Here is a 26,132-nt window from a genome sequence, read left to right as displayed (position 1 = left end):
AGGCTGTCCTGGTTTGCAGGGCCAGTGCACTGTGAGACCTACACGTGTAGTGGTTTGCAAATAAAACATCAAGCCTTTGTTCCTGCTTTCTCTGGGAGGAACACACGACACAGAAGGTCATTTTTTTCCTATTTCTGCAACTCACTGAGCCAACATGAACAGCCACTTTATCTTCTGATGTTGGCAAAGATAAGTTGTCTGTAGCTCTCAAGCATAAAGGACAATCTAATGGGCTTGAGAGAGAAAATGCTTTAGTGTGTGAGTAGTTCTTGTCACTGGAGGCTGTAGACTAGGCAAAGAGAGGGGAACACTTTGGTTTTCATCAGACTGAGGTTCTGAGGCTGTACCAAGGAGGTAGTTCAGGTCTCACACCTGAATGGTTGCATTGAGATCAAATCCGCCTCCCCTTCAGGTTTAGGTAAGGGCTGTTCCCCCACAGGGCTATTTGTTTTACCTTGTGGACAAGGGACGCTGTGTGAGTTACAGTGTGGCTTTCAGATTCCAGAAGATACTGAGAGATAAGCATTTATTTTTGCTGTATCACACAGCTCTGATCTCCTCCTTCATCCTCCACTTCCCCTGCCTTCACAACACTGCACACCAAACCTCACCAGCATGGATCATACACTGAACCCAGGGCAGGGGTAGAACAGTACTAGCCCTGATAGAAAGATAGATGGACTGAGATATGGATGGATGGATGTGTTGGATGGATGGAAGCCAAGCCGCTTTCAATCAACTATCAGCACTCCTTGTTGACTGGTGAGGTCCCAGAAGACTGGAGGCTTGCCAGTATGACTCCCATCTACAGGAAGGGTTGTAAGGAGAACTCAGGGAACTACAGGCCTGTTAGCCTGACTTCGGTGACGGGGAAGGTTATGGAGCAGATTGTCTTGAGGGAGATCACTCCACACATGCGGGGGAACAGGGCATCAGGCCTAGCCAGCACGGCTTCAAAATAGGCAGATCCTGCTTGACGAACCTGACCTTCTATGATCGAGGGCCTGGGGTGCGTTCAAAGAGGGCGACAAAGCTGGTGAAGGGTCTGGAGCACAGGCCTTATGAGGAGCATCATCAGTTGTTCCGGTGCCCTCTCGCAATTCTTTTCCCCTCCACCAGCACAAGAGCTGCCATAAAAAGAAGCAATGACACTTCCACAGACATTTTGGGGATTTATAAGGGATAGGCCCTTGATAAAGCTTTATTGGCTGTTTTTCCCCTCTACATTTCACTCTAGATCTTCTTGTTTGGCCTGGAGAAGAGAAGGCTACAGGGTGACCTCATTGCGGCCTTCCAGTACATAAGGGGAGTTTACATACAGGAGGGGAGCCAACTCTTTACAAGGGCAGATAATGGCAGGACAAGGGGAAGTGGTTTTGGGTTGAGGGAGGGGAGGTTAAGAGTGGATATCCGGGAGAAATTATTTCCAGAGAGAGTGGGTGGGATTCTGGAACCAGATGCCCAGAGAGGTTGTAGATGTCCCATCCCTGGAGATGTTCAAGGCCAGGTTGGATGGGGCCCTGGGCAGCCCGGTCTCGTTTTAGATATGATGCAGATGGTATTCACGCATCTGTTTTGCAGTCTCAGGTGGTTCTCGGTCTGTCCTGGGCACCTCACCAGACTGGGTAGGGTGTGCCATGCCTGACAGGTGGGTGTATGTTGTTCTGAGTCCATATTAGTTTATTTCTGGGTGGCACCCATCCAGAGCTGTCACTGGAGGACTCCTCAGACAGCCTGGAGTCATCAGGAGATGTAGATGCTGCTGGCTCCTCACGTTCATCCTGCGCTTGCCTCTTTCTCTCTTTGCAAAGTTTGGATGAAACCTGAGGCAGATGTGCCCGCCTGGATGGTCTGCCTTTGGTCTCCTTCTCACGTTCATTCTTTGCTCGTCTCTTCTTCTCCTCGGGAAGATTGAATGAAACGTGAGCTAGACGTGCCCGCCTGGATGGTCTGCCTTTGGTCTTCTTCTCACGTTCATCCTGTGCTCGTCTCATCCTCTCCTCGTTAAGATTGAATTAAACGTGATCTAGACGTGCCCGCCTGGATGGTCTGCCTTTGGTCTCCTTCTCACGTTCATCCTTTGCTCGCCTCAGCCTCTCCTTGTGAAGTTTGAATGAATCCTTAGCCCGAAGTGCCAGCCTGGTTGGTCTGTCTTTGGTCTCCTTCTCACGTTCATCCTGCGCTCGGCTCATCCTCTCCTGGTTAAGTTTGAATGAATCCTTAGCCAGAAGTGCCAGCCTGGAAGGTCTGTCTTTGGTCTCCATGGACTGGCTGGACTCAGACCCTGAGGAAGATGTGGAATCTTTTCTGGAAGATGGTGACTTCCTCAAGATGCCCCGAGGGTGTGAGGTCTTGGTTTTCACTTTCAACCGTGCACCCTCATGGTGGTCGTTTTCCGCTGCCTGTTCTTCAGAATGGAACCTCACACATTGAGTTCTCTGTGCTTGGCCAAGTTCATCTTGGTTTCCGGTTCCTGCCTGGCCCTGCATCTCACAGCTCACAGGCTGCTCTGGGGCTTTAGGCATTGCCTGGATCTCTGGCAGCAGTCTGAAAGGACAGAGCAAGAGGGGTCTGCCTGAGTGGGTGATGACTTTAGGGCTGCATCCTGCAAGCCTGAGCCAGGACCCTTGGCTTCCCCATGCCAGCACTCTGGGTGCTGTCTTCAGCACCGTTGGGCAGCCACAAACAGCGACCATTTGGGGTTAGGGAATGGGCTCTCGTTGGCTCAGTAAACTACCCCCCATGCACATCCCAACCCAGAGCCTCTGGCCTCACCTGGACTTAGAGCTCTCCTTCTGCAGGAGGTTCCTTATCTGCCTTAAGTGCTCTCCATCTACACTTGTAGCGCTCAAGCACCTGACGTAGGTTGTCTGTCCAGCAGATCTCCCTGGAATTAAGAAGACAGAGGAGATTCATTGTAAACCCTTTGGTTCACTCACAAGGGGTGCTCCGGCCTGTTGCCAAAACATCCAAGAGGGCCGCTCTGCTCCCCCCACTGCTGCCATCTGCACTGCCCTCAGAGCCTCCCTGAAACCATCTCTGGCCCCACTCCTCCTCTCCGCAATTCAGCTCTGTTCTGGGACTGCGTTAGCAATGTTGTCTTTGGGAAAGCGGAGCTGGGTGGTGATAATGAGCTGACAGGGTGACTTTTGGGGACTGGGTCCTTCCACTGGGGGAGGGCAGGGCCTAAGATCCCGACATCCTCCTGCCACAGCCAGGGATGGGAGCACATCACACACAGCATCTTAGTTTTGGCAAGGCCTACAGTTCCTCATGAGATGAGGCCGTGCTCAGCCAGTGTGAAGCCTTTGGCTGATGGCCAGCGAGGGAATTCCCATCTCAAGATGGTTGCCCGTGCCACGGAAAGAAGTTGCAAGCTGCTTTACCTGTCTTGCCCTGGGCAAGAGGTGGCGAAGTGCCCCCTTCCTTATGTTTCCCCTCATCAGGGACGCTTCCTGAGGACTTGCGGCGTGAGAAGGGCGGTGATTTGGGCACCAACTCCATTTGAAACCTTTAAGAGAGGAGAAGACAGTCATTGGTGTGACGCAGTGCACCACCAGCATGAGTTGCTCTCTGGTTGTGTGCTCACAGGCACATTTTCATGCTGCATGAAGGTCACTCCTTTCTAAAGTCTTTAGCAGGGTCAGTTGGGATAGGACAAGGGGAAACAGTCTCAAACAGAAGGAGGGAAGATTTAGATTGGAAATAAGGAAGTTTCTGGCAGAAGGCTGGTGAGGCAATGGAACATCTTGTCCAGAGACGTGCTGGTTGCCTGGGCAGGAGTTCAAGGTCGGGCTGGAGCAGGCTCAGAGCAACCTCATCTGGCGGTAGGTAGGTATCCCTGTTCCCTGCAGGGGAGTGGGACTAGGTGCTCTTTCAGGGTTCCTTTTGGCTCAAATGATTCTATGATTCTACAACATATCCTCATGGGCAGGACACCCGTGGACACAAGGAACAAGCACTGCGGATTGGGAGCTGAGATGCTGCATCGAGCAGCAGCTACAGCCACCAACATACTCACTCTGGAAAGACAATGAGGCAGCCAGAGGGTGACAGGGAGGCCACGGGTGCCACCCGGGACACCACCATCTCCATCAGCCAGGGGGCCTGCAGGGGAGGAACAGAGAGGATATGAGACATCCTTGTCACAGCTGAGGCACTGGGGACACAAGGAGCCTAAGCCAGGGAGAGCTGACAGCACCACAGCACTTGCACAGCCCGAGCAGATGGCCAGGTCCTGGTGGGCTGTGTGTGGGCACAGCAAGGCTCCCGGGACTGCCCGGGCAACAGACAAACCTACAGCTCACCTTGAGAACAGCTTTTCTGAGGTTCTCTTTCCCTGACAGCTCCTCGAGGAAGTTGTAGTAGAACTTCATTTGGAAGGTCACTTCATCAATGAAGATCACTCCAATGTCCTTCAGGACAACGGCAACTTTCTCCCTATTCTTCAGGCAGACGGAGATCAGGGACACAGTGTGCTGGATACAAGCCTGCACTCTGTGCCAGATCAGAGAGGCATCTGCGGCCACCTGGCTGCACTTCAGGGGCTCCAGCTTCCTGTAGGCTGAAAAATGCCAGGGACGGAGTTGATACGGTTGCTGTTCCACAGCTCCTTCCCTAGAACTGCTTCTGGTGGACATCAACCAGAACGGCCCCATATTTGGACACGCTCCTCAGAGGGAGAGGTGGAGGATGGAGGCGGTGGCCCTGTTTGCCCCCTCCATGAAGCCAGCAAAGGTTTAATCCCCTCTCCTACCTGGCAGGGACTCCCCGTGGGACTGGAGGCCGTGCGCGGCTTTGAGGTTTGCAGCCAGCTCAAACACGGGCCACTGCAGAGTCACCCCCCTGATTTCTTTGGAGATGATGTCAAAGGAGCCAAAGGTGGGAATCCAGACTCCCTACAAGCAAAAGAAAAAGGAGGTGTGGAAGGGTTATAGGCTTGCCGGAGGAAGGGCTGGAGTTGATCCGGTGTATGGACAGAGATTAGGAGCCCTCTCCCACTGTTCAGAGACACAAGGCAGGACATAGGGAATGGCTTTGGGAAGGGGCTGCACAGTCCCCTCCTTCACTCAGCCCTCCCAAATGCAGCGCAGCAGGCAGGGCAGAAACAGCCTCATGGGATCTAGAGGCTTCCAGAGACTTGGATCGGCCCTGAGATACGACACCACCAGCACAAGTGATACTGCATTGACAGGAAGCCCGTGGGATGCCCAGAAGAGAAATGCGGGCTGAGTTTCCTGCTTTCTGTGCAGGGGAAGACTCAGAGGATCTCTAGGCTGAGCTGGACAGGGAGAGGAGGAACCCGACAGCCAACTCACCTTGTGCATCAGGAGCTGCTTTCGTACATAGGCGGCCACCGCATTCCAGACGGCAACTCGCTCTGGAGGGCAAAGGAAAATCAGGTCACACTCTGCATCTGCTGCTTCCCAGCACCCCTTCTGCTGCCAGGCAGGAGTGAGGTGGCAGATGGAAAGTGTTGTCTTCATCCCAAGACTGGATTCTGCACCGCTTCTGTGGGGGCTGTGGGCCCACGTACCTTCAGTGTCAATGCGTATCGGTCCAGAGATACGCCTCACTGTGGGGCCGTCCCCACAGAAGTTCATCCTGTTCCGCCTTAAACCAGCGGGTTGCTCCTTGTTGGCAGCAGCCATGCCGGAGCTCATCCTTCAGATGCGTCTGCTCTCTACCAGATGCTCCTTCAGGATGCAGGACCCAGTGCCGCGCTCCACCTTCACACCCCTCCTGGGTGGCCGTGTCACAAACGTTGCCACGGCGCCGCTGTGACATCATGGCCAGTGCTGGACGCTGCCCATTATGACGCTGGCACAGCAGCCTGCTGCCCGCCCCGGGTGGGGGTGCTGACCCCTCTCTGCTTTCTCCCTCTCCTGTCTTTCCTCTCAGTGTAACGTTACCCATTTTCCTTTTGTAGCCGTTGCCCAGACTGATCTCCAAGGAGGCAATGTGGAAACAAGTCCTGTTCCAAAGCACTCTACTTGTCAATGCTGACGACGTGCTGTCAGAAAGTGCCTTCACTGTGCCTGGAAGTTGTCAGTTCCTCGTTAGGACGCTCAATAAATTACCCGGCATGGATCTTCTGTGTCGCTGTTGTGAGTCCATTGCTGCTGCGACCCTACCGGGCAGGGAGTGCTTTGTCTGGGGGATCCCAGAGATTGGCTTCCTTGCAGCCTTCCAAGGTGAAGGGGGTTGGGATCCTGTGGGGTCAAGACGGGATCTGCAGGCCCGAAGCCGGACAGCCTGAGGAGACCTGCCAGGCCAAAAGGCGGCCGGCTGGCTGGGCAGGCCCTTTTAGACCTGATCTTCCGTGCCCTCTGTCTCAGAAGTTGGAGTGAGTCCCAGGACAGAAGTGGCAGCCTGGATGGTGTGTCTTGGGGCTCTGTAGACTGGCTGGACTTAGGCCTTGAGAAAGATGTCAAATCTTTGATGAAAGCTGGCCGTCTGGAAAGGGAAGCCCTGTGTCATGTGTTACTTAGATTTACCTATTCTGTGACAGGGGGAAGCCACCCCGTAGTGCCCCCCGGAGCCCGGAAAGGAGGGGGAAAAGGGAAATGGGATAAAAACAGCAGAAATCTAAGAAGGAAAAAACTTATTTTACTAAACATGATATCGGAATACAAGATAACACAATATAATATAATTGAGGCTAATAAATGGAACGAAACAGAGAGAGTGAGTCCCCGAAAACCGAGAGGCCTACTGTGAACTCTAGGCGACACGGCTGGAACGCTTCCCACTCTCCGAGACGTCTGAGAGAAGGGAGCACTCCAGCCTGGGAACAAGATTATATAGCGTCCTGGTCCCGTGACTTATCACTGACCGTGTTGTTCTCTGGGATATGTAGTCTTCTTCTGTGGACAGCACATTCTGTAAAAGTATCCATGCTTTACATGATGTTATGATGTGGAATACTGATAGCAAAATTACAAAATTACAAAACCATGACACCCTGCCAGGCCAAAACCCAGCCGGCAGACCCAGGGATCCCTGCCAGGACAGAACCAGCTGGCTGACCTGTGAGGGCTTTGCCAGGCCAGAAGCTGGCGGGCTGGTTACGGGGGCCCTGCCAGGCCAAAAGCCATCTGGACCAGGGGCCCTGCCAGGCCAAAACTCAGCCGGGTCAAGGAGCCATACCAGGTCAAACGCCAGCCGGGTGGCTCGAGTGGGCCCAGCCAGGCCAAAAGCCAGCTGGCCGGGGAGGCCCTAAGGCAAAAGTCATCTGGTAAGATGGCTGTGGGGTGTCTGCCAGGCCAAAGGCTGGCAGGCCGTCTTCGGGATCCCTGCCAGGCCTGAAGCCTGCAGGCCTGGGAAGCCCTGCCAGGCCAAAAGCCCGCCGCCGGCCAGCAAACACTGGCAAGGTCAAAAGCTGGCTGGCCAGCTTGGGGATTCCTACCAGGCCAACATCCAGCCTGCCCGGGGCTCACTGCCAGGCAACAAAATGGCTGGCTGGCCTGCGGGGCCTGAGAGGCCAAAAGCCATCCAGGCAGTCTGGGGGGACCTTGCAAGCCTGAAGCTGGTAATCCAGTTAGGGGGGCCCTGCCAGGCTAAAAGCCAGCTGGCCGGGGAAGCCCTTCCAGGCCAAAAGCCTGCAGGCCAGGGTCCCTACCAGGCCAAAACCCATCCAGCCTGAGGCTCCCTGCCAGGCTAGAAGCTGTCTGTCCGGCCTGTGGGGCCTGTTTGGTGCCTTGGTACATTTTGCTCTTGGTATCCCACCTCATGACATCCTGTGGAGCACAGAGAAGAGGAGCTACACGGCCCAGAGCACCTTACGGCCTGAGAGGGAAATACATCACGGAAGGGACGCTCTCTCTCTCTCTGCTGGCATCTTTAAAGCCGTGCACCTTCCACTGCAGAGCAGGATTCTTGGTCTCCGGAAACCTCTCTCTGTCTCTTATTTCACTCGATTTGCTGGCCTACAATCTCAATTACATTGTATTACATTGTGTTACCTTGCATTCCCATATCATAGTTAGTGAAATTAGTTTTTCTCCTTAGATCATTGCTGCTGCTCTGTTGGTTTTCCTTGAGCCCATCTCCCATCTCCCATCTCCCTACCCCTTTCCCTTTTCCCTTCCCATTTGTTGGGGGCTGGCGGGCACACAGACCTACTGACTTCCCCACCCCAATCCCCCCCCCGCAGACAGACTGACACAGATAACTCCATGATAGAGACGTCTGTGTTTCTGAGATTACCCCCGTTATGGTTCATACTGTGGGGTATCCTACACGCTGCCCTGTGAAAAGTTCAGCAGACCAACAGTACTTGAACTTGCCAAACCAGCATTTACATCTCTCAGCATTTGAATTGCTTTGGAAATGCTCAAGTGGAAAGTTCTCAAGACGCTGAATCATCTTTGAGATGATGGCAAGTCCACATGGTGCCCAGTGGGACCAGATGTGCTTCTGGTACATGAACTGCAGTGTAACATGGTGTGGCTGTTCATAAACGCCACAACCTGCACCGAAGAATTCCATTCTGGATCCTGGCTGCAGAAAGCAGCTGACACAGATACCGCTATTTGTTTTACTTGTTTGTTTATTACTACTGGTTGTTGTCAAACGTATGCTGGTTTCTTCTCACTTCCTACCTTTTTTTCGTGCTGTAATATTTGTGTCACCACTCCTGCAGAATCACTGGCTGGTGTCTGTGGCAAGTTGGTGTTGTGTGCTGTTGTAACTCAGACATTTGTACTTTGTGTGATCCCGTGTTTTATTGGACTTACACAACACGTTGTATCCTCCAGGTACTTTGTAACCCCTCCAACTGGGGACGGACAAGGCCAACAGATCAGGGCAACATTTGTAACCAAGCCCAACTCCTTTGCAGTGATGGGGCTGTTCTGGGGCTGCTCTAGGATGGCTCTGGGGCTACTAAGGGGCAGCTATGGGACACACACACACACCTCGGTGGGGCTGATGTTCCCCCACATGGAGCTGGTGGTGAATCTGCTCTGATCGTGGCACCTTCCAGCCCCAACCTCTGGTCAGTTCCCTTTGGATCTCACAACTCTCCTGCTTTCAGCCAGTAAGAATTGTTGAGCAGCAGCAGCTGCATTTGTGGGGCAGGGCTTAGTGTGGGTAGTGCTGTGGGGTTGGTGTGGGAGCCACGGGAGATGGAGGGTGTCCAAGAGTGTGGATTGGTCGCCCAGGCTATCCCACAATGCTGTGAATCTTGACCCATGGTGAGTGAACCGCAGCGTAATTGGCTGTGGGGCACTATGGGTTGCTACAGGGCAGTATGTTTCCATATGCACTTCTATGGGTCCCTGCTGGTCCCTGTGTGACAATGTGACATTATTGCTCCTGTATGGGTCTCTATTTGTTCCTTTTGGCTCCCCATGGTTCTTATGTGGCTCTGTAGGGCTCTATGACTCTCCATGATGTTTTTGTGATTCTCTATGGGTTTTGTGGGTTCCTGCCCCTGACAGACTGTGGGAATGGATCACCCCTGTGGCCCCACCATGGGAATTTGTCACTTGCCAAGGACAAAGAGGGGACAAAAAGGCAGAGGTGGGGCCAGGTGATAAGGAGGGCAGAAACAGCCCCATCCCTGTCCCCTTGTCTGCAGCGGAAAGTGGTGGCCATGGTGTGTAGAGCCCCATAGGGACCCAAAGAGCCCATAGCATATAGGCAAAGTAGAAGCTTATGGTGCAGAGCTTACGGAGCAAAGCTGTGGGGGTTATGGGACAGAGTTTATCGGGCAGAGGTGGTTCTATCGGACACAGTGGGAACTGAGGGGAAAACTGGGAAATATAGGGCAGAGTCAATGTGGCATCTGTACGTAGGTTTCTCCAAAAGTAATGCCTCCTGGGTATTTCCATGGAAATGACAGCAGATGCAGTGAGCGCAATAAGGCTATTTAATAGAGCAACACAGTCACCGCCATCAGCCAGCGTGCACAGATGTGCTGATCTGGACGCTCTTCATTTTGCGGTGTGGCAGCTCTGCACGGCTCTCTGGAACATGGCATGTCTGCCACGTCACTGTCCCACTGCTGAAATGCACCACCCACCCCTCACCGCGCTCACATCCTTTGCTTGGTCTCCATCGACATCCAGCAAGCATCAATGGATGTCAGTGGGTGCCATTGTTTCCTCACGGAGGAATTCAGCTCCCCCCCTTGTCTCCATCTGCACTTCTGTGTCAGACCCCATTCTGTCAGACTGCCCCTCTGCTGCCAGCCACACGGCAACAACACAAAATGGAGCACTGCTGGGGAGCTTCAGCCTCTACTGCCACAGTTCCAGAGACCCAGAGGGAGGCCACGATGCCAGCCAAGAGCAGCAGAGGCCTCAAGGCCAGAATTTAGGCCCTAGGGCTCAGAGGCTTAGCGGCCAAGCCTTTAGGCATAGATTTCTAAAGAGCTAGGGGCTGGCCAAGATGCCTAGAGACCTAGAGTGCAGAAGGCCCTAAAGGAGATACGGAGGCCTAAAATTGGAGAGTCCAAAAAGGAGGCTTAGACGCACCTGGAGGCACAGTTGCCTGCAAGCTGCCCTAGAGGCATAGAGGGAGGCCTAAAAGCTTAGAGGTTTCCCAGGAGGCTTAGAGGCCTTAAGGTAAAACAGCCTAGAGGGAGGCCAAGAGCCTGGCCAAGAGGCCTTGCAGCTTAGCAGTCTTGAGGCTAAACTGAGGCATGGAGGCCAAGAAAAAGATCTCCTTCTATGATCGAGGGACCCATCTGGTGGACGAGGGAAAGGCTGTTGATGTGGTCTACCCAGACTTCAGCAAAGCCTTTGATACTGTCTCCCACAGCATTCTCCTCCAGAAGCTGGCAGCCCGTGCCTTGGACAGGTACACCCTTGGCTGGGTAAGGAGCTGGTACGGCCGGGCCCAGGGAGCGGTGGTGACTGGAGTTAAATCCAGCTGGTGACTGGTCACGAGTGGTGCTCCCCAGGGGTCAGTGCAGTGATTGTCCCCCTGTACTCAGCTCAGGTGAGGCCGTACCTCGAGTACTGTGTTCAGTTTTGTATCCTGCACTGCAAGAAAGACATGGAGGGCCAGGGGTGTGTTCAAAGAGGGCGACAAAGCTGGTGAAGGGTCTGGAGCACAGGCCTTATGAGGAGCATCATCAGTTGTTCCGGTGCCCTCTCGCAATTCTTTTCCCCTCCACCAGCACAAGAGCTGCCGTAAAAAGAAGCAATGACACTTCCACAGACATTTTGGGGATTTATAAGGGATAGGCCCTTGATAAAGCTTTATTGGCTGTTTTTCCCCTCTACGTTTCACTCTAGATCTTCTTGTTTGGCCTGGAGAACAGAAGGCTACAGGGTGACCTCATTGCGGCCTTCCAGTACATAAGGGGAGTTTACATACAGGAGGGGAGCCAACACTTTACAAGGGTAGATAATGGCAGGACAAGGGGAAGTGGTTTTGGGTTGAGGGAGGGGAGGTTAAGAGTGGATATCAGGGAGAAATTATTTCCAGAGAGAGTGGTGGGATACTGGAACCAGATGCCCAGAGAGGTTGTAGATGTCCCATCTCTGGAGATGCTCAAGGCCAGGTTGGATGGGGCCCTGGGCAGCCTGGTCTCGTTTTAGATATGATGCAGGTGGTATTCATGCATCTGTTTTGCAGTCTCAAATGGTGCTCTGTTTGTCCTGGGCACCCCACGCCTGCATCAGCGTGGCTAGGTTGTGCTATTCCTGAGAGGTGGGCGTTTGGTGTTCCGAGACCATGTTAACTTAATTTATGGGTGGCAGCCATCCAGATCTGTCAATGGAGGACCCCTCAGACCGGCTGGAGTCATCATGAGATGTAGATGCTGCCGGCTCCTCACGTTCATCCTGTGCTCGCCTCATCCTCTCCTTGTTAAGTCTGAATGAATCCTGAGCCAGAAATGGCCGCCTGGATGGTCTGCCTTTGATCTCTTCCTCTTGTTCATCCTTTGCTCGTCTCATCCTCTCCTTGTTAAGTTTGAATGAATCCTGAGACAGAAGTGGCGGCCTGGATGGTCTGTCTTCGGTCTCCTCCTCACGTTCCTCCTGTGCTCGCCTCATCCTCTCCTTGTGAAGTTTGAATGAATCCTTAGCGACAAATGCCAGCCTGGATGGTCTGCCTTTGGTCTCCGTGGACTGGCTGGACTCAGCCCTTGAGGAAGATGCGGAATCTTCGGTGGAAGATGGTGACTTCCTCAAGATGCCCCGAGGGTGTGAGGTCTTGGTTTTCACTTTCAACCCTGCACCCTCATGGTGGTCATTTTCAGCTTCAGAATGGAACCTGACACGCTGAGTGCTTCGTGCTTGGCCAAGTTCATCTTGGTTTCGGGCTCCTGCCTGGCCCCGCAGCTCACAGCTCACAGGCTGCTCTGGGGTTTTAGGCACTGCTTGGATCTCTGGCAGCAGTCTGAAAGGACAGAGCAAGAGGAGTCTGCCTTAGTGGGTGATGACTTCAGGGCCACGTGCTGCAAGCCTGAGCCGGGACCCTTGGCTGCAATGCAGCCTTCCCACAGACAGCTCACCGGCTGGCCCATGGCTCTCCTGAGATCTGGAGGGGGCCAGCCCTGTGAGCTCGGGTCTTCCCGGCTTCCCCATGCCAGCACTCTGGGTGCTGTCTTCAGCATTGTTGGGCAGCCACAAACAGTGACCATTTGGGGTTAGGGAACGGGCTCTCGTTGGCTCAGTAAATCACCCCCATGCACATCCCAACCCAGAGCATCTGGCCTCACCTGGACTTAGAGCTCTCCTTCTGCAGGAGGTACCTTATCCGCCTTAAGTGCTCTCCATCTACACTTGTAGTGCTCAAGCACCTGACGAAGCTTGGCCGTCTAGCAGATCTCACTGGAATTAGGAAGACAGAGGAGATTCATTGTAAACCCTTTGGTTCACTCACAAGGGGTGCTCCGGCCTGTTGCCAAAACATCCAAGAGGGCCGCTCTGCTCCCCCCACTGCTGCCATCTGCACTGCCCTCAGAGCCTCCCTGAAACCATCTCTGGCCCCACTCCTCCTCTCCGCAATTCAGCTCTGTTCTGGGACTGCGTTAGCAATGTTGTCTTTGGGAAAGCAGAGCTGGGTGGTGATAATGAGCTGACAGGGTGTCTTTTGGGGACCGTGTCCTTCCACTGGGGCAGGGGTAGGGCCTAAGATCCCGACATCCTCCTGCCACAGCCGGGGATAGGAGCATGTCACACACAGCACCTTAGTTTTGGCAAGGCCTACAGTTCCTCATGAGATGAGGCTGCGCTCAGCTGGCGTGAAGCCTCAACGCAAGTCACTGCCTTTGGCTGATGGCCAGCGAGGGAATTCCCATCTCACGATGGTTGCCCGTGCCGCGGAAAGAAGTTGCAAGATGTTTTACCTCTTTTGCCCTGGGCAAGAGGTGGCAAAGTGTCCCCTTCCTTAAGTTTCCTCTCAGCAGGGAAGCTTCCTGAGGACTTGCGGCGTGGCAAGGATGGTGGTTTGGGCACCAACTCCATTTGAAACCTTTAAGAGAGGAGAAGACAGTCATTGGTGTGACGCAGTGCACCACCAGCCTGAGTTGCTCTCTGGTTGTGTGCTCACAGGCACATTTTCATGCTGCATGAAGGCCACTCCTTTCTAAAGTCTTTAGCAGGGTCAGTTGGGATAGGACAAGGGGAAACAGTCTCAAACAGAAGGAGGGAAGATTTAGATTGGAAATAAGGAAGTTTCTGGCAGAAGGCTGGTGAGGCACTGGAACATCTTGTCCAGAGACGTGCTGGGTGCCCGGACAGGCGTTCAAGGTCGGGCTGGAGCACGCTCAGAGCAACCTCATCTGGCGGTAGGTAGGTGTCCCTGTTCCCTGCAGGGGAGTGGGACTAGGTGCTCTTTCAGGGTTCCTTTTGGCTCAAATGATTCTATGATTCTACAAGATATCCTCATGGGCAGGACACCCGTGGACACAAGGAACAAGCACTGCGGAATGAGAGCTGAGATGCTGCATCGAGCAGCAGCTACAGCTCCCAACATACTCACTCTGGAAAGACAACAAGGCAGCCAGAGGGTGACAGGGAGGCCACTGGTGCCACCCGGGGCATCACCATCTTCATCAGCCAGGGGGCCTGCAGGGGAGGAACAGAGAGGATGTGAGACATCCTTGTCACAGCTGAGGCACTGGGGACATGAGGAGCCTAAGCCAGGGAGAGCTGACAGCACCACAGCACTTGCACAGCCCATGCAGATGGCCAGGTCTTGGTGGGCCGTGTGTGGGCACAGCAAGGCTCACGGGACTGTCCGGTCCACAAACAAACCTACAGCTCACCTTGAGAACAGCTTTTCTGAGGTTCTCTTTCCCTGACAGCTTCTGGAGGAAGTCATAGTAGAACTTCATTTGGAAGGTCATTCCATCAATGAAGATCACTCCAATGTCCTTCAGGACAATGGCAACTTTCTCCCCAATTTTCAGGCAGCTGGATATCAGGAACACAGTGTTCTGGATGCTAGCCTGCACTATGTGCCAGCTCAGAGAGGCATCTGCGGCCACCTGGCTGCGCTTCAGGGGCTCCAGCTTCCTGTAGGCTGAAAAACACCAGGGACGGAGTTGATACGGTTGCTGTTCCACAGCTTCTTCCCTAGAACTGCTTCTGGTGGGCATCAACCAGAACGGCCCTATACTTGGACACGCTCCTCAGAGGGAGAGGTGGAGGATGGAGGCGGTGGCCCTGTTTGCCCCCTCCATGAAGCCAGCAAAGGTTTAATCCCCCCTCCTACCTGGCAGGGACTCCCCGTGGGACTGGAGGCCGTGCATGGCTACGAGGTTTGTAGCCAGCTGAAACACGGGCCACTGCAGAGTCACGTTTGCAGTCGTGATTTCTCTGGAGATGATGTCAAAGGAGCCGAAGGTGGGAATCCAGACTCCCTGCAAGTGAAAGAAAAACAAGGTGTGGAAGGGTTATGGGCTTGCTGGAGAAAGGGCTGGCGTTGACTTTCATCGGCCCTGAGATACTACACCACCAGCACAAGTGATACTGCATTGACAGGAAGCCCGTGGGATGCCCAGAAGTGAAATGCGGGGTGAGTTCCCTGCTTTCTGTGCAGGGGAAGACTCAGAGGATCTCTAGGCTGAGCTGGACAGGGAGAGGAGGAACCTGACAGCCAACACACCTTGTGCATCAGGAGCTGCTCTTGTACATAGGCGGCCACCGCATTCCAGACGGCAACTCGCTCTGGAGGGCAAAGGAAAATCAGGTCACACTCTGCATCTGCTGCTTCCCAGCACCCCTACTGCTGCCAGGCAGGAGTGAGGTGGCAGATGGAAAGTGTTATCTCCGTCCCAAGACTGGATTCAGCACCGCTTCCATGGGGGCTGTGGGCCCACGTACCTTCAGGGTCAATGTGTATCGGTCCAGAGGTACGCCTCACTGTGGGGCCGTCCCCACAGAAGTTCATCCTGTTCCGCCTTATACCAGCGGGTTGCTCCTTGTTGGCAGCAGCCATGCCGGAGCTCATCCTTCAGATGCGTCTGCTCTCTACCAGATGCTCCTTCAGGATGCAGGACCCAGTGCCGCGCTCCACCTTCACACCCCTCCTGGGTGGCCGTGTCACAAACGTTGCCACGGCGCCGCTGTGACATCATGGCCAGTGCTGGACGCTGCCCATTATGACGCTGGCACAGCAGCCTGCTGCCCGCCCCGGGTGGGGGTGCTGACCCCTCTCTGCTTTCTCCCTCTCCTGTCTTTCCTCTCAGTGTAACGTTACCCATTTTCCTTTTGTAGCCGTTGCCCAGACTGATCTCCAAGGAGGCAATGTGGAAACAAGTCTTGTTCCAAAGCACTCTACTTGTCAATGCTGACGACGTGCTGTCAGAAAGTGCCTTCACTGTGCCTGGAAGTTGTCAGTTCCTCGTTAGGACGCTCAATAAATTACCCGGCATGGATCTTCTGTGTCGCTGTTGTGAGTCCATTGCTGCTGCGACCCTACCGGGCAGGGAGTGCTTTGTCTGGGGGATCCCAGAGATTGGCTTCCTTGCAGCCTTCCAAGGTGAAGGGGGTTGGGATCCTGTGGGGTCAAGACGGGATCTGCAGGCCCGAAGCCGGACAGCCTGAGGAGACCTGCCAGGCCAAAAGGCGGCCGGCTGGCTGGGCAGGCCCTTTTAGACCTGATCTTCCGTGCCCTCTGTCTCAGAAGTTGGAGTGAGTCCCAGGACAGAAGTGGCAGCCTGGATGGTGTGTCTTGGGGCTCTGTAGACTGGCTGGACTTAGGCCTTGAGAAAGATGTCAAATCTTTGATGAAAGCTGGCCGTCTGGAAAGGGAAGCCCTGTGTCATGTGTTACTTAGATTTACCTATTCTGTGACAGGGGGAAGCCACCCCGTAGTGCCCCCCGGAGCCCGGAAAGGAGGGGGAAAAGGGAAATGGGATAAAAACAGCAGAAATCTAAGAAGGAAAAAACTTATTTTACTAAACATGATATCGGAATACAAGATAACACAATATAATATAATTGAGGCTAATAAATGGAACGAAACAGAGAGAGTGAGTCCCCGAAAACCGAGAGGCCTACTGTGAACTCTAGGCGACACGGCTGGAACGCTTCCCACTCTCCGAGACGTCTGAGAGAAGGGAGCACTCCAGCCTGGGAACAAGATTATATAGCGTCCTGGTCCCGTGACTTATCACTGACCGTGTTGTTCTCTGGGATATGTAGTCTTCTTCTGTGGACAGCACATTCTGTAAAAGTATCCATGCTTTACATGATGTTATGATGTGGAATACTGATAGCAAAATTACAAAATTACAAAACCATGACACCCTGCCAGGCCAAAACCCAGCCGGCAGACCCAGGGATCCCTGCCAGGACAGAACCAGCTGGCTGACCTGTGAGGGCTTTGCCAGGCCAGAAGCTGGCGGGCTGGTTACGGGGGCCCTGCCAGGCCAAAAGCCATCTGGACCAGGGGCCCTGCCAGGCCAAAACTCAGCCGGGTCAAGGAGCCATACCAGGTCAAACGCCAGCCGGGTGGCTCGAGTGGGCCCAGCCAGGCCAAAAGCCAGCTGGCCGGGGAGGCCCTAAGGCAAAAGTCATCTGATCAGATGGCTGTGGGGTGTCTGCCAGGCCAAAGGCCGGCAGGCTGTCTTGGGGATCCCTGCCAGGCCTGAAGCCTGCAGGCCTGGGAAGCCCTGCAAGGCCAAAAGCCCGCCGCCGGCCAGCAAACACTGGCAAGGTCAAAAGCTGGCTGGCCAGCTTGGGGATTCCTACCAGGCCAACATCCAGCCTGCCCGGGGCTCACTGCCAGGCAACAAAATGGCTGGCTGGCCTGCGGGGCCTGAGAGGCCAAAAGCCATCCAGGCAGTCTGGGGGGACCTTGCAAGCCTGAAGCTGGTAATCCAGTTAGGGGGGCCCTGCCAGGCTAAAAGCCAGCTGGCCGGGGAAGCCCTTCCAGGCCAAAAGCCTGCAGGCCAGGGTCCCTACCAGGCCAAAACCCATCCAGCCTGAGGCTCCCTGCCAGGCTAGAAGCTGGCTGTCCGGCCTGTGGGGCCTGTTTGGTGCCTTGGTACATTTTGCTCTCGGTATCCCACCTCATGACATCCTGTAGAGCACAGAGAAGAGGAGCTACACGGCCCAGAGCACCTCACGGCCCGAGAGGGAAATACATCACGGAAGGGACGCTCTCTCTCTCTCTGCTGGCATCTTTAAAGCCGTGCACCTTCCACTGCAGAGCAGGGTTCTTGGTCTCCGGAAACCTCTCTCTGTCTCTTATTTCACTCGATTTGCTGGCCTACAGTCTCAATTAGATCGTATTACATTGTGTTACCTTGCATTCCCATATCATAGTTAGTGAAATTAGTTTTTCTCCTTAGATCATTGCTGCTGCTCTGTTGGTTTTCCTTGAGCCCATCTCCCATCTCCCATCTCCCTACCCCTTTCCCTTTTCCCTTCCCATTTGTTGGGGGCTGGCGGGCACACAGACCTACTGACTTCCCCACCCCAATCCCCCCCCCTGCGGACAGACTGACACAGATAACTCCATGATAGAGACGTGTGTGTTTCTGGGATCACCCCCGTTATGGTTCATACTGTGGGGTATCCTACACGCTGCCCTGTGAAAAGTTCAGCAGACCAACAGTACTTGAACTTGCCAAACCAGCATTTTCATCTCTCAGCATTTGAATTGCTTTGGAAATGCTCAAGTGGAAAGTTCTCAAGACGCTGAATCATCTTTGAGATGATGGCAAGTCCACATGGTGCCCAGTGGGACCAGATGTGCTTCTGGTACATGAACTTCAGTGTAACATGGTGTGGCTGTTCATAAACGCCACAACCTGCACCGAAGAATTCCATTCTGGATCCTGGCTGCAGAAAGCAGCTGACACAGATACCGCTATTTGTTTTACTTGTTTGTTTATTACTACTGGTTGTTGTCAAACGTATGCTGGTTTCTTCTCACTTCCTACCTTTTTTTCGTGCTGTAATATTTGTGTCACCACTCCTGCAGAATCACTGGCTGGTGTCTGTGACAAGTTGGTGTTGTGTGCTGTTGTAACTCAGACATTTGTACTTTGTGTGATCCCGTGTTTTATTGGACTTACACAACACGTTGTATCCTCCAGGTACTTTGTAACCCCTCCAACTGGGGACGGACAAGGCCAACAGATCAGGGCAACATTTGTAACCAAGCCCAACTCCTTTGCAGTGATGGGGCTGTTCTGGGGCTGCTCTAGGATGGCTCTGGGGCTACTAAGGGGCAGCTATGGGACACACACACACACCTCGGTGGGGCTGATGTTCCCCCACATGGAGCTGGTGGTGAATCTGCTCTGATCGTGGCACCTTCCAGCCCCAACCTCTGGTCAGTTCCCTTTGGATCTCACAACTCTCCTGCTTTCAGCCAGTAAGAATTGTTGAGCAGCAGCAGCTGCATTTGTGGGGCAGGGCTTAGTGTGGGTAGTGCTGTGGGGTTGGTGTGGGAGCCACGGGAGATGGAGGGTGTCCAAGAGTGTGGATTGGTCGCCCAGGCTATCCCACAATGCTGTGAATCTTGACCCATGGTGAGTGAACTGCAGCGTAATTGGCTGTGGGGCACTATGGGTTGCTACAGGGCAGTATGTTTCCATATGCACTTCTATGGGTCCCTGCTGGTCCCTGTGTGACAATGTGACATTATTGCTCCTGTATGGGTCTCTATTTGTTCCTTTTGGCTCCCCATGGTTCTTATGTGGCTCTGTAGGGCTCTATGACTCTCCATGATGTTTTTGTGATTCTCTATGGGTTTTGTGGGTTCCTGCCCCTGACAGACTGTGGGAATGGATCACCCCTGTGGCCCCACCATGGGAATTTGTCACTTGCCAAGGACAAAGAGGGGACAAAAAGGCAGAGGTGGGGCCAGGTGATAAGGAGGGCAGAAACAGCCCCATCCCTGTCCCCTTGTCTGCAGCGGAAAGTGGTGGCCATGGTGTGTAGAGCCCCATAGGGACCCAAAGAGCCCATAGCGTATAGGCAAAGTAGAAGCTTATGGTGCAGAGCTTACGGAGCAAAGCTGTGGGGGTTATGGGACAGAGCTGATCAGGCAGAGGTGGTTCTATCGGACACAGTGGGAACTGAGGGGAAAACTGGGAAATATAGGGCAGAGTCAATGTGGCATCTGTACGTAGGTTTCTCCAAAAGTAATGCCTCCTGGGTATTTCCATGGAAATGACAGCAGATGCAGTGAGCGCAATAAGGCTATTTAATAGAGCAACACAGTCACCGCCATCAGCCAGCGTGCACAGATGTGCTGATCTGGACGCTCTTCATTTTGCGGTGTGGCAGCTCTGCACGGCTCTCTGGAACATGGCATGTCTGCCACGTCACTGTCCCACTGCTGAAATGCACCACCCACCCCTCACCGCGCTCACATCCTTTGCTTGGTCTCCATCGACATCCAGCAAGCATCAATGGATGTCAGTGGGTGCCATTGTTTCCTCACGGAGGAATTCAGCTCCCCCCCTTGTCTCCATCTGCACTTCTGTGTCAGACCCCATTCTGTCAGACTGCCCCTCTGCTGCCAGCCACACGGCAACAACACAAAATGGAGCACTGCTGGGGAGCTTCAGCCTCTACTGCCACAGTTCCAGAGACCCAGAGGGAGGCCACGATGCCAGCCAAGAGCAGCAGAGGCCTCAAGGCCAGAATTTAGGCCCTAGGGCTCAGAGGCTTAGCGGCCAAGCCTTTAGGCATAGATTTCTAAAGAGCTAGGGGCTGGCCAAGATGCCTAGAGACCTAGGGTGCAGAAGGCCCTAAAGGAGATACGGAGGCCTAAAATTGGAGAGTCCAAAAAGGAGGCTTAGACACACCTGGAGGCACAGTTGCCTGCAAGCTGCCCTAGAGGCATAGAGGGAGGCCTAAAGGCTTAGAGGTTTCCCAGGAGGCTTAGAGGCCTTAAGGTAAAACAGCCTAGAGGGAGGCCAAGAGCCTGGCCAAGAGGCCTTGCAGCTTAGCAGTCTTGAGGCTAAACTGAGGCATGGAGGCCAAGGAAAAGATCTCCTTCTATGATCGAGGGACCCATCTGGTGGATGAGGGAAAGGCTGTTGATGTGTTCTACCCAGACTTCAGCAAAGCCTTTGACACTGTCTCCCACAGCATTCTCCTCCAGAAGCTGGCAGCCCGTGCCTTGGACAGGTACACCCTTGGCTAGGTTAGGAGCTGGTATGGCCGGGCCCAGGGAGCGGTGGTGACTGGAGTTAAATCCAGCTGGTGACTGGTCACGAGTGGTGCTCCCCAGGGGTCAGTGCAGTGATTGTCCCCCTGTACTCAGCTCAGGTGAGGCCGTACCTCGAGTACTGTGTTCAGTTTTGGATCCTGCACTGCATGAAAGACATGGAGGGCCAGGGGTGTGTTCAAAGAGGGCGACAAAGCTGGTGAAGGGTCTGGAGCACAGGCCTTATGAGGAGCATCATCAGTTGTTCTGGTGCCCTCTCGCAATTCTTTTCCCCTCCACCAGCACAAGAGCTGCCGTAAAAAGAAGCAATGACACTTCCACAGACATTTTGGGGATTTATAAGGGATAGGCCCTTGATAAAGCTTTATTGGCTGTTTTTCCCCTCTACATTTCACTCTAGATCTTCTTGTTTGGCCTGGAGAACAGAAGGCTACAGGGTGACCTCATTGCGGCCTTCCAGTACATAAGGGGAGTTTACATACAGGAGGGGAGCCAACTCTTTACAAGGGTAGATAATGGCAGGACAAGGGGAAGTGGTTTTGGGTTGAGGGAGGGGAGGTTAAGAGTAGATATCAGGGAGAAATTATTTCCAGAGAGAGTGGTGGGATACTGGAACCAGATGCCCAGAGAGGTTGTAGATGTTCCATCTCTGGAGATGCTCAAGGCCAGGTTGGATGGGGCCCTGGGCAGCCTGGTCTCATTTTAGATATGATGCAGGTGGTATTCATGCATCTGTTTTGCAGTCTCAAGTGGTGCTCTGTTTGTCCTGGGCACCCCACGCCTGCATCAGCGTGGCTAGTTTGTGCCATTCCTGAGAGGTGGGCGTTTGGTGTTCCGAGACCATGTTAACTTAATTTATGGGTGGCAGCCATCCAGATCTGTCAATGGAGGACCCCTCAGACCGGCTGGAGTCATCATGAGATGTAGATGCTGCCGGCTCCTCACGTTCATCCTGTGCTCGCCTCATCCTCTCCTTGTTAAGTCTGAATGAATCCTGAGCCTGAAATGGCCGCCTGGATGGTCTGCCTTTGATCTCTTCCTCTTGTTCATCCTTTGCTCGTCTCATCCTCTCCTTGTTAAATCTGAATGAATCCTGAGACAGAAGTGGCGGCCTGGATGGTCTGCCTTTGGTCTCCTTCTCACGTTCATCCTTCGCTGGACTCATCCTTTCCTTGTTAAGTCTGAATGAATCCTGAGCCACATCTTCCCAGCTGGATGGTCTGTCTTCGGTCTCCTCACGTTCCTCCTGTGCTCGCTTCATCCTGTCCTTGTGAAGTTTGAATGAATCCTTAGTGACAAATGCCAGCCTGGATGATCTGCCTTTGGTCTGCGTGGACTGGCTGGACTCAGCCATTGAGGAAGATGCGGTGGAAGATGGTGACTTCCTCAAGATGCTCCGAGGGTGTGAGGTCTTGGTTTTCACTTTCAACCCTGCACCCTCATGGTGGTCATTTTCAGCTTCAGAACGGAACCTGACACGCTGAGTTCTTCGTGCTTGGCCAAGTTCATCTTGGTTTCGGGCTCCTGCCTGGCCCCGCAGCTCACAGCTCACAGGCTGCTCTGGGGTTTTAGGCACTGCTTGGATCTCTGGCAGCAGTCTGAAAGGACAGAGCAAGAGGGGTCTGCCTGAGTGGGTGATGACTTTAGGGCCACATCCTGCAAGCCTGAGCCGGGACCCTTGGCTGCAATGCAGCCTTCCCACAGACAGCTCACCGGCTGGCCCATGGCTCTCCTGAGATCTGGAGGGGGCCAGCCCTGTGAGCTCAGGTCTTCCCGGCTTCCCCATGCCAGCACTCTGGGTGCTGTCTTCAGCATTGTTGGGCAGCCACAAACAGTGACCATTTGGGGTTAGGGAACGGGCTCTCGTTGGCTCAGTAAATCACCCCCATGCACATCCCAACCCAGAGCATCTGGCCTCACCTGGACTTAGAGCTCTCCTTCTGCAGGAGGTACCTTATCTGCCTTAAGTGCTCTCCATCTACACTTGTAGTGCTCAAGCACCTGACGAAGCTTGGCCGTCCAGCAGATCTCACTGGAATTAGGAAGACAGAGGAGATTCATTGTAAACCCTTTGGTTCACTCACAAGGGGTGCTCCGGCCTGTTGCCAAAACATCCAAGAGGGCCGCTCTGCTCCCCCCACTGCTGCCATCTGCACTGCCCTCAGAGCCTCCCTGAAACCATCTCTGGCCCCACTCATCCTCTCCGCAATTCAGCTCTGTTCTGGGACTGCGTTAGCAATGTTGTCTTTGGGAAAGCAGAGCTGGGTGGTGATAATGAGCTGACAGGGTGTCTTTTGGGGACCGTGTCCTTCCACTGGGGCAGGGGTAGGGCCTAAGATCCCGACATCCTCCTGCCACAGCCGGGGATAGGAGCATGTCACACACAGCACCTTAGTTTTGGCAAGGCCTACAGTTCCTCATGAGATGAGGCTGCGCTCAGCTGGCGTGAAGCCTCGACGCAAGTCACTGCCTTTGGCTGAAGGGCAGCGAGGGAGTTCCCATCTCACGATGGTTGCCCGTGTCGCAGAAAGAAGTTGCAAGCTATTTTACCTCTCTTGCCCTGGGCAAGAGGTGGCAAAGTGTCCCCTTCCTTAAGTTTCCTCTCAGCAGGGAAGCTTCCTGAGGACTTGCGGCGTGACAAGGATGGTGGTTTGGGCACCAACTCCATTTGAAACCTTTAAGAGAGGAGAAGACAGTCATTGGTGTGACGCAGTGCACCACCAGCCTGAGTTGCTCTCTGGTTGTGTGCTCACAGGCACATTTTCATGCTGCATGAAGGCCACACCTTTCTAAAGTCTTTAGCAGGGTCAGTTGGGATAGGACAAGGGGAAACAGTCTCAAACAGAAGGAGGGAAGATTTAGATTGGAAATAAGGAAGTTTCTGGCAGAAGGCTGGTGAGGCACTGGAACATCTTGTCCAGAGACGTGCTGGGTGCCCGGACAGGCGTTCAAGGTCGGGCTGGAGCACGCTCAGAGCAACCTCATCTGGCGGTAGGTAGGTGTCCCTGTTCCCTGCAGGGGAGTGGGACTAGGTGCTCTTTCAGGGTTCCTTTTGGCTCAAATGATTCTATGATTCTACAAGATATCCTCATGGGCAGGACACCCGTGGACACAAGGAACAAGCACTGCGGAATGAGAGCTGAGATGCTGCATCGAGCAGCAGCTACAGCCACCAACATACTCACTCTGGAAAGACAACAAGGCAGCCAGAGGGTGACAGGGAGGCCACTGGTGCCACCCGGGGCATCACCATCTTCATCAGCCAGGGGGCCTGCAGGGGAGGAACAGAGAGGGTGTGAAACATCCTTGTCACAGCTGAGGCACTGGGGACATGAGGAGCCTAAGCCAGGGAGAGCTGACAGCACCACAGCACTTGCACAGTCCGAGCAGAGGGCCAGGTCTTAGTGGGTCGTGTGTGGGCACAGCAAGGCTCACGGGACTGCCCGGGCAACAGACAAACCTACAGCTCACCTTGAGAACAGCTTTTCTGAGGTTCTCTTTCCCTGACAGCTCCTCGAGGAAGTCATAGTAGAACTTCATTTGGAAGGTCAATCCATCAATGAAGATCACTCCAATGTCCTTCAGGACAATGGCAACTTTCTCCCCAGTGTTCAGGCAGCCGGAGATCAGGAGCACAGAGTGCTGGATACAAGCCTGCACTCTGTGCCAGCTCAGAGAGGCATCTGCGGCCACCTGGCTGCACTTCAGGGGCTCCAGCTTCCTGTAGGCTGAAAAACACCAGGGATGGAGTTTATACGGTTGCTGTTCCACAGCTCCTTCCCTAGAACTGCTTCTGGTGGACATCAACCAGAACAGCCCCATACTTGGACACGCTCCTCTGAGGGAGAGGTGGAGGATGGAGGCAGTGGCCCTGTTTGCCCCCTCCATGAAGCCAGCAAAGGTTTAATCCCCCCTCCTACCTGGCAGGGACTCCCCGTGGGACTTGAGGCCATGCATGGCTACAAGGTTTGTAGCCAGCTGAAACACAGGCCACTGCAGAGTCACGTTTGCAGTCCTGATTTCTTTGGAGATGATGTCAAAGGAGCCAAAGGTGGGAATCCAGACTCCCTGCAAGTGAAAGAAAAACAAGGTGTGGAAGGGTTATGGGCTTGCTGGAGAAAGAGCTGGAGTTGATCCAGCATAGGGACAGAGCTTAGGAACCCTCTCCCGCTGTTCAGAGACACAAGGCAGGACACAGGTAATGGCTTTGGGAAGGGGCTGCACAGTCCTCTCCTTCACTCAGTCCTCCCAAATGCAGCGCAGCAGGCAGGGCAGAAACAGCCTCATGGGATCTAGAGGCTTCCAGAGACTTGGATCGGCCCTGAGATACTACACCACCAGCACAAGTGATACTGCATTGACAGGAAGCCCGTGGGATGCCCAGAAGTGAAATGCGGGGTGAGTTCCCTGCTTTCTGTGCAGGGAAAGACTCAGAGGATCTCTAGGCTGAGCTGGACAGGGAGAGGAGGAACCTGACAGCCAACTCACCTTGTGCATCAGGAGCTGCTCTTGTACATAGGCGGCCACCGCATTCCAGACGGCAACTCGCTCTGGAGGGCAAAGGAAAATCAGGTCACACTCTGCATCTGCTGCTTACCAGCACCCCTACTGCTGCCAGGCAGGAGTGAGGTGGCAGATGGAAAGTGTTATCTCCGTCCCAAGACTGGATTCAGCACCGCTTCCATGGGGGCTGTGGGCCCACGTACCTTCAGTGTCAATGTGTATCGGTCCAGAGGTACGCCTCACTGTGGGACCGTCCCCACAGAAGTTCATCCTGTTCCGCCTTAAACCAGCGGGTTGCTCCTTGTTGGCAGCAGCCATGCCGGAGCTCATCCTTCAGATGCGTCTGCTCTCTACCAGATGCTCCTTCAGGATGCAGGACCCAGTGCCGCGCTCCCCCTTCACACCCCTCCTGGGTGGCCGTGTCACAAACGTTGCCACGGCGCCGCTGTGACATCATGGCCAGTGCTGGACGCTGCCCATTATGACGCTGGCACAGCAGCCTGCTGCCCGCCCCGGGTGGGGGTGCTGACCCCTCTCTGCTTTCTCCCTCTCCTGTCTTTCCTCTCAGTGTAACGTTACCCATTTTCCTTTTGTAGCCGTTGCCCAGACTGATCTCCAAGGAGGCGATGTGGAAACAAGTCCTGTTCCAGAGCACTCTACCCATCATGCTGACGACTTGCTGTCAGAAAGTGCCTTCATTGTGCCTGGAAGTTGTCAGTTCCTCGTTAGGACGCTCAATAAATTACCCGGCATGGATCTTCTGTGTCACTGTTGTGAGTCCATTGCTGCTGCGACCCTACCGGGCAGGGAGTGCTTTGTCTGGGGGATCCCAGAGATTGGCTTTCCTTGAAGCCTTTCAAGGGGAAGGGGGTTGGGATCCTGTGGGGTCAAGACGGGATCTGCAGGCCCGAAGCCGGACAGCCTGAGGAGACCTGCCAGGCCAAAAGGCAGCCGGCTGGCTGGGCAGGCCCTTTTAGACCTGATCTTCCATGTCCTCTGTCTCAGAAGTTGGAGTGAGTCCCAGGCCA

The 26,132-nt window shown here is 54.1% G+C and overlaps 5 protein-coding genes across 5 annotated transcripts; all 5 read right to left on the bottom strand.

Annotated features, from left to right (window-relative positions):
• Window positions 1–1,173: 1,173 nt before the first annotated feature.
• On the bottom strand, window positions 1,174–2,884 carry LOC146761258 (uncharacterized). Its single transcript, XM_085540986.1, has 2 exons — window positions 2,776–2,884; window positions 1,174–2,547 (listed from the first exon to the last, which is right to left on the bottom strand). The coding sequence occupies exon 2, from the start codon at window positions 2,523–2,525 to the stop codon at window positions 2,016–2,018; it is 510 nt and encodes a 169-aa protein (XP_085397112.1). The 5' UTR covers window positions 2,526–2,547; window positions 2,776–2,884; the 3' UTR covers window positions 1,174–2,015.
• A 455-nt stretch (window positions 2,885–3,339) lies between these two features.
• On the bottom strand, window positions 3,340–5,651 carry LOC107307919 (uncharacterized). The gene is made up of 4 exons (XM_085542352.1): window positions 5,537–5,651; window positions 4,308–4,564; window positions 4,022–4,107; window positions 3,340–3,511 (listed from the first exon to the last, which is right to left on the bottom strand). The coding sequence occupies exons 1-4, from the start codon at window positions 5,649–5,651 to the stop codon at window positions 3,340–3,342; spliced, it is 630 nt and encodes a 209-aa protein (XP_085398478.1).
• Window positions 5,652–11,171: 5,520 nt separating this feature from the next.
• On the bottom strand, window positions 11,172–13,427 carry LOC116653228 (uncharacterized). Its single transcript, XM_085542350.1, has 3 exons — window positions 13,310–13,427; window positions 12,680–12,791; window positions 11,172–12,357 (listed from the first exon to the last, which is right to left on the bottom strand). The coding sequence occupies exons 1-3, from the start codon at window positions 13,425–13,427 to the stop codon at window positions 11,697–11,699; spliced, it is 891 nt and encodes a 296-aa protein (XP_085398476.1). The 3' UTR covers window positions 11,172–11,696.
• On the bottom strand, window positions 13,316–15,643 carry LOC146761257 (coiled-coil domain-containing protein 81-like). The gene is made up of 5 exons (XM_085540985.1): window positions 15,291–15,643; window positions 15,073–15,134; window positions 14,680–14,827; window positions 14,231–14,487; window positions 13,316–14,030 (listed from the first exon to the last, which is right to left on the bottom strand). The coding sequence occupies exons 1-5, from the start codon at window positions 15,415–15,417 to the stop codon at window positions 13,941–13,943; spliced, it is 684 nt and encodes a 227-aa protein (XP_085397111.1). The 5' UTR covers window positions 15,418–15,643; the 3' UTR covers window positions 13,316–13,940.
• A 5,163-nt stretch (window positions 15,644–20,806) lies between these two features.
• On the bottom strand, window positions 20,807–25,434 carry LOC146761256 (uncharacterized). The gene is made up of 8 exons (XM_085544308.1): window positions 25,308–25,434; window positions 25,090–25,151; window positions 24,522–24,669; window positions 24,073–24,329; window positions 23,787–23,872; window positions 23,152–23,276; window positions 22,522–22,633; window positions 20,807–22,199 (listed from the first exon to the last, which is right to left on the bottom strand). The coding sequence occupies exons 1-8, from the start codon at window positions 25,432–25,434 to the stop codon at window positions 21,452–21,454; spliced, it is 1,665 nt and encodes a 554-aa protein (XP_085400434.1). The 3' UTR covers window positions 20,807–21,451.
• Window positions 25,435–26,132: the final 698 nt, after the last annotated feature.

This window comes from Coturnix japonica, chromosome 3 (genome assembly GCF_054131305.1).
Source record: "Coturnix japonica strain WE chromosome 3, WE-NBRP24, whole genome shotgun sequence".
Classification (NCBI taxonomy): domain Eukaryota; kingdom Metazoa; phylum Chordata; class Aves; order Galliformes; family Phasianidae; genus Coturnix; species Coturnix japonica.
Note: the sequence above shows the minus strand (reverse complement) of the source record. Positions and strands in the feature narration are given on the sequence as shown.